Below are 13,199 nucleotides of genomic sequence, written 5' to 3'. Positions count from 1 at the left end.
GCTGCAATTCAGGCCAGTAGGGCGCATGGCGTTTATGCCGCATTTATAAGCCGCCTTTATTGGGTCTGGGCCACGCAGACTCTGCATAACCAGCAGGACCCAGGCTTTCCTTCTTCCCCCGAAGGCACAAAAGACATCCAATCAGGTCCTCTTTCGCTCCCCTTCGCCCCCAGCCTCCCCTCGCAACCCTGCCAGTCAAACAGGACTGGGACTACAGACTAGTATGGGGAGAGCACCGGGGTGGGGGTGGGGAGAAGGAACAGTGTGTCCCCCTGCAGGGAATGCTGGCGAATTCAATAGTACTAGTCCAGTTGTGGTGGTCTAGGTGCTTCCTCCTCACTACTGAAATCCGAGAGACATTCTTCCTCCCCTTGGCCATCCTGCTTCCAAGACAGGTAGCTGACCTGCAAAAGGAGCATACTTAGGGTAGATGGGGGTTCCCAAATATTGTCATTTCCTTTAAACTCTTAGTATCTGATTATTTATCACTCTCCTAAAGAGTGGAGAGCATGGAATCACACACCCAAAATTTTCTGAAGGAGGGCTTTGATTTAACTATTTTAAAAATTATTTTGCAGAAATAGATCAACAGTTCAAAAGATTGAGCACACGCTTTGCACAAGAAAGGTTTGAATTTGATCCCTACCATCCCCTGGTCCCTTGAGCACTTTGACAAGTGATTATAACAAAGAGCCAGGCTGGGAAATTCCTGAGCAGTGCCAAGTGTGAGCCACGCTTCCTTCCCCACAAATAAAAATTATTTTACAAAGGAAAAAAAGATTTTTCAACAAAAGGAACATAACCACCTTTTCTCTCCCTTTCTTCCCCTAAATTTGGAAACAAATTTTCTGAATTTGGGTAAAGTTAATTACATATATCCAACACCAAATTTATTCCCAGTGATATGAAACACATTTTGTTCCCCCCTTCCCTCCACTGCTATCACTAGAACACACACATTTAAATAGTGCATTCATATTTTCTCCTGGAAATTCATATTTCTCCTAATTTGGAACACTAACAGTAACATCTTCATTCATCCCTGTCATGTGCTAGTGTAGCATGATGGCATACTAGGGGCTCTTTCAGGGTGAGGAGAATGAGGACCATCATTGTTACTATTTTGGCCATATTGAGTATGCCACAGGTAGTTTGCCAGGCTCTGGTGTGTGTACCTTGCCAGAGATATTTTATTTTTTATTCTATAAAGGACACTCTCGATAGCTTGCTGGGTTCTCCAAGAGGGATGGAGGCTTTTAGGGCAGCCTCTAATCACCTTTACAGGTGTTCCCAGTCAGGCATATATGTGGGCAAGATATAAAATATTTCATACACGATATATATGAGATGTTGAGCTAATATACTAGTTGAAAAAAATGTAACCTTTCAAATGCTGTAACATAATGACATTTAAGGTCCCAAATCCCTAGGATCCTGTTTCAGGGGAGTTCAAAATGGTATTTCTCTGAAAGAATTAAGAGGACACTTAGAACTTTCCAAATTTCAAATAAGTGTTTAGAACCAAGGGCCTCAGGAAAACTTCAGAAATTTCCTCAAATAAATTTTTAGGATTTCATATTTTTCTGGGGATGGTAGAATTGACTACACTTGCTAAAAACTTCTAAAATCTGCTCATTATTTTGAATTACGGCCATCCTGTGTATGTCATCCTTGAGTTTTTCTCTTCACGTACTTGAATTAAATCATGTAGTTCTTCGGTTATGGCATCAGTGAGCTCCTCAAAATGTCGGTATTCCACAGCTATTTTACCACTTTCTGAAATAAAGTTAACAAGGATCAATTCAAAATTACTGGCTAAAATGTTCTTTCTATAAAGGTAGTATACAATGATACTGGGTGTGTACTTCCTTTATACAACCAAGAATTTTATTTTTAAAGCATAAAATAAGAGCATTTTCCTTGTCAATGCAGACATTAAGTTTGGTTCTTTTTGCTTCTGTTTTAAGGCCATTCTCAATGGTGCTCAGGGATTATACACACTTCATACTTGGGAGTAACTCTTGGCAATGCTGTGCTGAGCTGGAACTGAAACTATGCTTCCTGCATGCAAAGAATGTGCTCAGACTTTTGAGCTATATCTCCAACCCACTGCTTCGTTTATTTCTTTATATTTTGGGTTTGCGAATCCTATCTTCTGGTGCTCAGGGACTATTCCTGGCTCTGTGCTCCCTGGTGGTGCTAGAGGGGACCATATGCCATGCCAGGAATATGCAAGGCAGGTGCCTTGGCTCCGGTACCATCTTCTTAAGCCCCCATTAGTTCTTAAAGATTATTATGGTTTATAGAAATTTTACCAGATGAGCAAAGAAGTCACTTTTGCTAGAAGAATTGCCCAGACTGCAAGGCTGAAGTCAATCCAGGATCTACTCGTGTCATAAATAAGGTCTCTGACAACTTAAAATTTCTGATTCTGAGACTGCAGGACTATAAAGCAAGGAAAGCAATTCTGTTTTTGGATTCTCTACTGATTATTCAGTTTCCTTTGGGCACAGTCAGAAGTATTCATAGCACTATAAAATTCCATAAGAGGAGAAAATTTAAAAATTGTAAATAGTATGACCACTATGTGTTTTTGTTGTTGGGGGCCACACCCAGCAGTGTTTAGAGTCTTCTCCTGACCTAAGTACTCAGGGGTTGCTCCTGGACACCCACGTGGTGCCAGGAATCCAACTGTGGCCTTCCACATGCACAGCATGTGCACTAGGCCTCTCAGCTGTCTTCCTGGCCCCAGCAGAATCACTGTGAAGGTTCACAATACATAGTTGGTTGTTACATAGAATCTCAACCACTCAATATGTCAGTGCTGAAAATCAACCCTGAACTGATTCCAGTTATGTTTTCTCTTCAAGTAGGAAAATAGTAGCAATAATTAGAATATTTTGTCCATTCCTAAATTCTAGGTATGTTTTAAGTATTTTACTTTTACAACATTGCCCATAAGGTAAGCTAAATTACTAAGTGTATATTTTTAGAAAATTGCAGCTTAGAAATACCTTCACATATCTATTTAGAAGACCAACAGCTGCATTTTAAAAATGAGACAGAGAGGCCAGAGTGATATTACAGTGTATAGGACATTTGCCCTGCATGCAGCCAACACAGGTTCAGTCCCTGGCACCCATATTGTTCCCAAGTCCTGCTAGCAGTGACTGAGCGCAGAGCCAGGAGTAAGTCCTAAATATCAGCAGGTGTGGCCCAAAAACCAAGAAAAGAATAAAAAAAATGGGCAGAGCTAGTACTTAAACAGAGGAGTCTGAAGTTTATAATCACTATACTATTCTGGGGGCTGGAGTGATAGCACAGCGGTAGGGCGTTCGCCTTACAAGCAGCCAACATGGCCGACCCGAGTTCGATTCCTCCGCCCCTCTCGGAGAGCCCGGCAAGCTACTGAGAGTATTCGATATGCCAGACACAGTAACAACAAAGTCTCCAATGGAGACATTACTGGGCCCGCTCGAGCAAATCGACGATCAATGGGAGGGCCTTTACCTTTACCTTTTTATACTATTCTGCTTTATTGATAAGCAACTGAGAAAGAAGAATTGGATCAAATATTCTCTACAATCAAAACAATTCTACATATATGCATTGGGGGTAATATTTGCTGTAATCATTTTTCACAGATTCCACAAAGAACAAATTTGAGACTACTTCTGTAAAGGATCTAGTGAATAAAAGAAAAGGAAGTACTTATATTTCCATTATTTTGATATAATTGACTTTTCAAGATCAATTTATTTGCTCTTCAAATAAGAAAACTGCATGCAGTACTTCAAGGACAACCAAAAAAAGTCTTACCTAAAACCACAATGAGTAGTTTCTGAAATGCATCTGACACTGCCTTTTGTATAGCAAACTTCTGAGTTGTCTTTCTTTTCATAAGGAATGATAATGGTCCTAAATCCAACCAAAACAAATAGATTTACAATGCCAATCTGTATAAATGATTTTTATGAAGTCTAAAAAGAGAACTGGGGCTGGTCTATAGTACAGATGGTAGGGCATTTCCCTTGTATGCAGCCCACCTGGGTTCGATCCCTGGCATCCCATTTGATCCCCCGAGCACCGCCAGGAGTAATTCCTGAGTGCTGAGCCAGGAGTAACCCCTGAGCATTGCTGGGTGTGACCCAAAAAAGCAAAAAATATAAAAATAAATTAAAATTAAAATTAAAAAAATAAAATGAGAACTACATCAGGATCTTAGTAAGGGAAGGCACCACACAAGGCTATGTCTGGAAGGCTCTGTGGTAGGTATATTCTGTCAGGGTTATTACCATGCATTTTTGCTGTCAGATCTATTCTGTACATTCCTGAATAGGTCAACGAGAAGGGAGAAATTAGTCAAGATCATGGCACAGAACTCCACTGATTATATATTTCAAATGGGCAAATTGAAGCTAGACACCTAAAGATTACTCTATTATAAACCAGGAACTTGACGTACCTCACACCACTAATATTCCAAGAGAGCACACCACATTTATGGGGTTTAAAGTAGAAGGCAACCAATCTTAGAGGCAAATTTATTTTTACAGATTTGCCTTGCATGCAGCCGACACAGCCAACCCGAGTTTGATTCCTCTGACCTTATCGGAGAGCCCGGGAAGCTACTGAGAGTATCATCTCACCTGCACGGCAAAGCCTGGCAAGCTACCGTGACATATTCGATATGCCAAACACAGTAACAAGTCTCACAATGTTACTGGACCCGCTTGAGCAAATTGATGAACAATGAGAGGGCAGTGACAGTGATAAATATATATATTTATGCTCGAGCGGGCCCAGTAACGTCTCCATTGGAGACTTTGTTGTTACTGTGTCTGGCATATCGAATACGTCCCAGGGAGCTTGCCAGGCTCTGCCGTGCGGGCAAGATACTCTCGGTAGCTTGCCTGGCTCTCCGAGAGGGGCGGAGGAATCGAACCCGGGCCGGCCATGTTGGCTGCGTGCAAAGCAAACGCCTTACCCGCTGTGCTATTGCTCCAAAGCACACAAGGCTCAACCTTTAACAACATGTCAGTAATCTCTTATTGAAGGGCTTAATGGTCCCTGGGGGAAATACAAAAGTCTTCACATACTTTCCTCTAAGGAAATTTTTTGGATTATTTTCAGCAGTTGATTCAGAACACACAATCACTGTCATTGTCACTGTCCTCCCATTGTTCATCGATTTGCTTGAGCAGGCCCAGAAACATTGTGAGACTTATTACTGTGTTTGGCATATCGAATACGTCACGGGGAGCTTGCCAGGCTTTGCCATGGGGGCGAGATACTCTTGGTAACTTGCCGGGCTCTCTGAGAGGGGCGGAGGAATCGAAGTCAGGTTGGCCATGGTGGCTGCATGCAAGGCAAACACCCTACCCGCTGTGCTCCAGCCCCAGAACAAACAAAACAAAATAAATTATTTTGGTTCTGCTTTGGGGCAGGGGTTGGGGATCAGGATGGAAATATCCAAAATATTGTGGTGGGAAGGTGTAATGGTGTTGGGATTGGTGTTTGAATATTAAATGTAATCAAATATTGTGAATTACTTCATACAAATTAAATTAAAAAAAAAAACCCACAGGAACTTGAGAAAGGTTTGGTAGTAGCATAGATGAGCTGGTCTCTCCAAAAGATTCACCCACCAAAATCTGTTCCAGTTCTTTCACTAACAGCCCTGCCTTTGATTTAATACCCTAAGCCTAAGTGCCATAGATTCTGGGGGGAAAAACATTTATATTATTTAATTATCTAGATGGACTGGATTAGGTGTTCCCAGCACCCCTCACCCCCCCAAAAAAGTTTCTGTTGGTGACAACCTAAGATTTAAACAAATATTTTTAAAAACATCTGCCCAAGCAGATGTGAGGCTGGAGTCCATTTAGGGCCAGTGCTGGTCTGTGCGGGGGCCAGGGCCTGATGGTATAGGCCACTCTGGCTCTGCTGAGGAGGAATCAGTCTCTGTACTCCTGCAAGGCCACCAGCCTGAAGCCAGGCGGTGTGGATGGACAGTCCTTTTATCCACCCATCACAGGCCTTGGTGCTAGCGATGACATTATCACTCAGCCATGGTGTCCGGGTTCAGAGAATGCTCCGGCCAGCCCACCGCCCCCCTCTTCCCACCTGGCCTGCACACCCCACTCCACTCCCCTTCCCGGTTCAGAGCCCACCAGCCTGAGGCTTTCTTTAATTTCTGATGGGATTACTCATTCTAGACCTCTGCCCCTCCTCGGGAGGCTCAGGAAGGGAGAGGGGATTAGCAGGGCCTGTCAGAATTGAGGTATCCTGGCCATTAGTATCCAGGGCCCCAGAAATCCCAGCATTCTGGGGTGGAATACAGATGCCATCTGCAGGCAAAAGGCCTGGTGTTTTCCATGTCAGGAGGAGGCTAATGGGCTTATTCCCCTCTGTTGACCAGTCCCTCTCACCTTCCCCACCTCGCCCAGCCACTTCTCCAGGCAAGTCCCCCTCTGCCAAGAAACTTCTTTGCTTTTTTGGTTTTTTTCCCCGCTTTTCGCTTTTTTGGGCCACACCCAGATGTTCTGTGGGGGCTACTTGGGCTCTGTGCTTGGCGGGGTCACTCCTGGTGGTGCGTGGGGGGGATCATGGGGTATCAGGGATCAAATCTAGCCCTGCATGCAGAGCCCATGCCCTCTCTCTCTCCAGTCCCCCTTTGCTGCTTTTCCTTCCCTACTGGTGTAGTTGGGTTAGAGCAACAGCACACGGGTAGGGCATTTGCCTTGCACATGGCCGACCCGGGTTCGATTCCTTCATCCCTCTCGAGAGCCCAGCAAGCTATTGAGAGTATCCTGACCTCATGGCAGAGCCTGGCACGCTCCCTATGGCGTATTCAATATGCCAAACACAGTAACAACAGGTCTCACAATGGAGACATTACTGGTGCCCGCTCAAGTAAATTGATGAATAACGGGAGGACAGTGGTATAGTGCAGCACGGAGAGGGCTGTTTCTGATGTATATGAAAATATGGTGTGTGTGTGTGTGTGTGTGTGTGTGTGTGTGAGAGAGAGAGAGAGAGAGAGAGAGAGACAGACAGACAGACAGACAGACAGACAGACAAAGAGACAGACAGAGAGACAGAGAGAATGAATTCTTATGCACACCCCCATTCCAGTCCCCACACAGACCTTCCGTTTTATCCAAAGTCTCCTGGGCTATGCCAACTCCAGGGCTCTTGCAATCAAAGGATGGCAATACCACCTCTAAAGCACAGAAGATCTTCACGCTTTGCTTCTCAAGTGGTGCCACAATATCTTCATTTTCCCTTTCTTCAATGTCAGAAAGATCCTGAAGCTGTTAAGATTTTAGATTGAAGGTTTTCCTGAGCATCTCAATGTAGATTTTTAAATGTTTAATTAGAAATAAAAATGAAACTCCAGCTATCCTTGCTAACAGTGGAAGTAACCTGTGTCTTAACATTAAGAAAACATTCTGTGAACTAAACCAGCCACGCACATATAGAGCACATAAATGTTGTAGAATATGGACATCACCGTCAATTCACTGAAATCTTTATTGATTCTGGGGTGTGACCAGTGCTCACACTTTCACTTAGACAACTCTCATTTAGCAGGTCTGTAGGTTCTCATGGCCCACTGGGGTCACACCCCACAGTGCTGGGGAGTCGTGCAATACTCAGGACAAAACCCAGGGCCTTAAACACCGTGGGCACAGGCTCTGCACTGAACTCTCCACTTCCTACCTTGACAATCCTTTTAGACCATCCATTGAAACCAAAATAGTAGTTTGCCAGTTCTTGGCATTGGGAGCTGTTTAGGGCAAGAGTCCGATGTTGAACTGCTTTATGTCTGCTGAGACGAACCTAAAGACATAAGAGAGATACTCGATGATAGGAACAACTTCCCACAGAGATCTAACTCATCCGACAAAAGACTTCTCAATACAAGACTCATAAAGTGGCTGTGAAGAGCAAATCAAACAAACTTTGGTGGTGGTTGTTGTTTCAGAGCCATACTCAGCAGTAATCAGTCACTCCTAGCTCTTTGCTCCAGGATCACTCCAAGTGGTGGTTGGGGGAATCATATGTGCTGCTGGGGATAGAACTGGGTTGGCAGCAAGCAAGGCCAGCACATTAACTCCTGGCCTATTTCTTTGGTCCTTAAACATTTTAGGAATTAAGTTCATAGTAAGCACTAATACTTATTATTTTCAAGCCATGGTACTTCTCTGTATTATTTCTATAATCTCTGATTAGTCTCAGCATTTTCCTGACTTCTGGTTGTACGTGAAACTATAAGCCAAGAATATCTGCAAGACTGAAGATAAGCAAAAGAAGTAAATTGCTTCAGTGATTCTATCTAGCAGCTCTTGTCTGAAACTATAACCTGAAGGATAAGATAGACCTGCCACCAAGGGAGGACCTCCATTTGCAGCACTCCTCTCTCCAAATTACTCTTCTTAGAAGAATACATTTTATTTTTTTTATTATAGCATTTCATGATCAACTATTATCTGCATAGAACTTCCTTATAAAATAAAGAATACCTCTATTATTGTTCTCTAAATACACATTATTGTGGACTTATTACATCATTAGTTCTTAAAAGTCAATTTCAACTTTCAGCCAGGATGTACTATATGAACATATTTATAAAAATTTAAATGCAAGGGTGGAGAGATAGTTCAATGGGTAAGGCATTTTTGCCTTGCAATATGGCCAATCCGGGTTCAATCCCCAGCACCCCATGTGGTGCCACCAAGCCAGCCAGGAGTGATCCCTGAGTGCAGAGTCAGAAGAAAGCCTTGAGCACTCAAAACAAAAAAGAAAAACAATTCAAATACAAATAAAAGCAAAGCAATATTAATTATTGCTGCATTTGGTAGACTGGGAACACCTGTAAAAGCCATTAGAGGTCGCCCTAAAAGCCTCAGTCTCTTTCAAAGTGTCCGGCAACCTACCAAGAATATCCCACCCGAACGGCAGAGCCTGACGAGCTACCAGTGGCATATTCTATATGCCAAAAACAGTAACAATAAAGAGCCTCCAATACAGCACCAAGTAAGGAGAGTCTGCTAAAATCTCAGGGCTGGGATGAAAGGAGATGTTACTGGCAACCACTCAAGAAAATCGATAAACAACAGGAGGACAAGTGATCAAGTGATCACTATTACAAGTTTATAAGCACCTTGAGTGCTCAAAGGATCCATATTGTATCCTTTCCTCATTCTCTGAAGCAAGAAAAGTTTGTTATCGACAAAGGATTGATAGTTTGTTGGTTGATAGAATAAATCAAGGAATGAGAAAAGAGAACAAAATTAGTATCCCCAACTTAAAGTTGCCTGTGGAGAAGAAGCAATGAAGATTGATCTTTGAATGCTTACACCACAGACTAGCCTGTACCTGTAGTGACTGCAGCTTTGTCAACTAGGAACTTCAGAAGTTCTGAGACCCCAAGAGTAGTTATCTTAACTTTGTAACAGGTTTTTTTTTTTTTTGCTGGCACCCATGAAGAAACCTCTCTGATGACCTGATGACTTGGGTCTTTCCTTCATTTTACATTAAGATCCCTTTTACTTTTCTGTACTTACAGGACGTCAAAAATAGATAAGAACTATGGGTGCTCTCCAAGGTATAAAAGTTACCCATTTCTCTCATGGAAATGGGTTAAGTTTCAGAGGAAAGGTAGTAATCCCAGCCTCTGCATTAGATAATCTAACTAAAATAACACCTTCACAACTATAGACTGATCTGTAGAAGGTTCCCTTTGTCACTATATTGGTAAAGAATTTTATGCTATAAAAATCTCAACACCACATTTATGAAACTCGTCTTCTTCCCTCCTGCAGTGCCCTCACATTGGCAAGGTCTATGCTCTGCCATTGAGTCACATCCCTGTTCCTACAAAATGGTCTTAATAGCCAATGAGAGAAAGGGGTGGGGGGGAGTACCACTCATTAATTACAACGGATAAAAGTATATTTATTTATTTTGGGGTTTGGGGCCACACCTAGCAATGCCCAAGGCTTCTTCCTGGCTCTGCACTCAAGAACCACTCCTGGTGGGTCTTGGGATCTCCCAAGTTAGCAAGTGCAACCAGTGTTAGCAAGTGCAAGCCAAGAGCCCTCGCCGGCTATACAATCACTCTGGCTAAAAATGTTTTTAATACCAACTGTAATATGACTGTGAGATGGCAATAGGTTAGCTGCAGCATATAGTCTGCAAACCAAATAATGTCCAAGAGAGCTTGCTCTCACTCCAAGTGGGTGGAGTAGGGGCTTGAGCAGGTGCTAAGCCTGCAGAGGAGCAGCAGAGTCTATGGTCACACGGAGGGGTGTTTTCATGTCTGATGAAGGCGCAAGCAAGGACGAAAGGACAGGGAGTGAGAATGACCAGCAAGACAAAGATTGAGAAGCCAGTTCAGGGAGCCAATCAGAGCAGGCTTAGAATTATAAAGTTAAAGGTTTGGAAAAAAAAATAATCCTCATTCATATATTCAGGGGCATGGGAAGGGGTGGGGAGTGTACATGGGAAAACAGCGGAGCAGGGGACCCCTAGGTTCTACCCCCATCCCCTCCACACCCAACCCTGCTCCACCAAAACCAAACCAACCCACAGAAAAATGAACATGGGCCAGACAAAAGAATGGGACTAAAATGAGGCCCGCCCAAGCAAGATGGAATTCAGGAGCTGGAGACAGGTGGAGTCCGGGGTGCACGCAAAGGGAAGAAAGTTTTCAGTGGGAACTGGGAACTGAGGGTGGGCATCGGGGAACGGTTGGTGGAAGACAGGACGATGGCGCTGGCCACGAGTCCCTCCAGCCAGCAGGACTGTCAAGCGCACACCTGGACCCCCTCAAAGCCCAGAGGTGGCTGGCAACTGGGCTCTGACCCTTCCAGCTAGTCTCTTACGCAACTAGCCTCGGTGTTTCTGCAGCAGACAGCCCTGGGTGCTGCCCCGATTCTGGGGGACACTCTGCAAGGCAGCGGGAAGCTGGTGGGTGAGGGTGGGTAGCTGCCAGTTTAAGATGCCCCGGCCCAGCACTGCTTCCCACGGGCCCCGACCCCCAAGTGCCAACCCACCTTCAGCGGAGAGGACTGGAAGAGCGGCTGCTGGTGGCAGGCCTGTTGGGCTGAGTGAGCAGCGCGAGCTGAATAAAACTTGACCACGGCGTAGAACCCGGGCCGGGCGGCCGCAGCGTTGGGGAAGACGCGCACCGAATACAGAAGGCCGAAGCGGGAGAAGGCTGCGGACAGAGAATGCTGCGGGGCCGCCGCGGTCACCCACGGCACAGTCCGGCGGCCAAGGCCCACGGTCCCCGCACACCCCTACCCCGCCGCGCGGGAGGCCACATCCCCAGCACGTTGCAGCTGCAAGCCCGGGCTGCAGCCGCGTCGCACGACCACGGCGTCCGAGGGCCAGCACGAGAAACTGTCGCGGCTGCTGACAGCCACGGTTTCCTTGGCACACGGCAGGGCGCGGGGCCGCGGCGGGAAGTCTGGGCTCGCGGGGCGACTTTCCCGGAACACCCCGCCCTGACCTCCGGACCCGACTCACATGCAACTCTTCGGCCGTGGGACCTGGGCTTAGCTCCCACACCAACAGGGTTTTGTCACTCTCGCTGGGAACCGTGAAAGGTATCACCTCAGCCATGCCAGGCCTCACTGAGCGTGAGCGCGCCAGGCTCACTCGGCATTGCGCCTGCGCAAAACGCGCCCGCGGTTTTTCAAAGGGGTTCGCGCAGGGGGTGGGGCGTGCTGGGGGCGGGGCTACTGTGGCCAGGCCCAGCCTACCATGGGGCGGGGCTCGGCACTGAGTCCCCACCTTAGAACTCTGTGATGTCCCATCAGCTCAAGTCCTTCTTGGAGAGCAGAGTGCTAATTTATTTTCTTTCTTTCTCTTTCCTTCCTTCTTTCTTTCTCTTTTCTTCCTTCTCTTTCTTTCTTTCTCTTTTCTTCCCTTCCTTCCCTTTCTAAGAGTTGATCACAGTACTTGGTTACATTCAATATTTCAACACCAACTTCACCACCGTTACATCTTTCCACCACCTTTAAGTTTCCCACCACTACCCAAGATGTTAATTTTGTTATAAATAGTTGACTAAAAATGATCCAAAAAGGTTTCCTTAAAGTGTGCGAAAATTGTTGTATCTCATCTCGGAGCCATTAAACCCCAGGATTAGAACCCAGAGAGCTAATTTAAGGATGCTGGGGCAAGGACCACTATGAAGCAGTGTTTTCTTCTTCATCCAGGACCTTTGGGTAGCAGACAGAGAGCACCACCTAGTGAAACTGTAAAATGTCCCAAGCACAAAAATTTGTAAGTGTACAACTGTACCTCATGGTGTTTCACTAATAAAAATTTAAAAGAAAAAAAAAAGAAACTGGAAAATGAGGAGCACTTACTGTGTGGGGGAAACTACCTTGGAAGAGGCACAGTAGCACTGCAGCACTGTCCTATTGTTCATTAATTTGCTCGAGCGGACCAGTAACGTCTCCATTGTGAAACTTGTTACTGTCTTTGGCATATTGACTACGTCACGGTACTTGCCAGGCTTTGCTGTGTGGGTGAGAGACTCTTGGTAGCTTGCTGGGCTCTCCGGTCGGGTGCAAGGCAAATGCCCTACTGCTGTGCTATTGGAAGAGGCGGGTCATAAAAATCTGTCATTGGTAGTCCCATCTGAATCCTTAAAAAAAATTTTTTTCCTCCCCACCCCAATCCCAACTCCACATGATACTGGACCATTGTGAAGGTGTGTTTGTGGGGCCAAGATGATTTCGCAGCTGAGAGCAGGGCAGAAACTGGGGAATCGAGTTGATTCAAGTAGTAGCTCCAATATGAGAGGTCATGGTGCCCGAGAGACTATTCTTAGCTTCCCTGTAACTATTTGGTGGAGCAACAGCCTGAGAAGGTAAGCTGGTCCTATCCATCTGTAATTCTACTTAGTTGACTTGTTTTGGGGGCACACCCAGTGATGCTCAAGGCTGACTCCTGGCTTTGTGCTCAGGCATCACAGAACTCCTGGCAGGGCTTGGGGGACAATTTATGGAGCTGGGGATTGAACTCAGGCCAGGAGAGTCAGGACAGCACCAAATCCTATCTGTGACATTTTCCTTGGTCCTTGAAAAAAGAATACTATAATCAGGAGTCAGAGTGAGAATACAGCAGGTAGAGTATTTGTCTTGTATGCAGCTGACCAGGTTCAATCCCTAGCATCC

At 45.3% G+C, this 13,199-nt stretch overlaps 1 protein-coding gene across 1 annotated transcript; it reads right to left on the bottom strand.

The window, feature by feature from the left end:
- Positions 1–221: 221 nt before the first annotated feature.
- LOC130035595 (RAD52 motif-containing protein 1-like) lies at positions 222–11,634 on the bottom strand. The gene is made up of 7 exons (XM_056127379.1): positions 11,539–11,634; positions 11,064–11,243; positions 7,726–7,845; positions 7,151–7,316; positions 3,820–3,918; positions 1,694–1,776; positions 222–404 (listed from the first exon to the last, which is right to left on the bottom strand). Exons 1-7 carry the CDS (start codon positions 11,632–11,634, stop codon positions 303–305), a joined length of 846 nt encoding a protein of 281 aa, XP_055983354.1. The 3' UTR covers positions 222–302.
- Positions 11,635–13,199: the final 1,565 nt, after the last annotated feature.

This window comes from Sorex fumeus, unplaced genomic scaffold (assembly GCF_029834395.1).
Source record: "Sorex fumeus unplaced genomic scaffold, SorFum_2.1 ptg000063l, whole genome shotgun sequence".
Classification (NCBI taxonomy): Eukaryota; Metazoa; Chordata; class Mammalia; order Eulipotyphla; family Soricidae; genus Sorex; species Sorex fumeus.
The sequence above is the reverse complement of the archived record's forward strand: the minus strand, read 5'-3'. Positions and strand labels throughout refer to the sequence as shown.

Excerpts from the sequence above, each read along its gene's own strand:
- LOC130035595 (XM_056127379.1), bottom strand. The coding sequence starts at position 11,634 with ATGGCTGAGGTGATACCTTTCACGGTTCCCAGCGAGAGTGACAAAACC. Across the intron at positions 3,919-7,150 it reads GACTTTGGATAAAACGGAAG|GACCATTATCATTCCTTATG; the intron begins GTCTGTGTGGGG and ends GGTTGGATTTAG. Across the intron at positions 1,777-3,819 it reads ACTACTCATTGTGGTTTTAG|AAAGTGGTAAAATAGCTGTG; the intron begins GTAAGACTTTTT and ends ACTTTATTTCAG.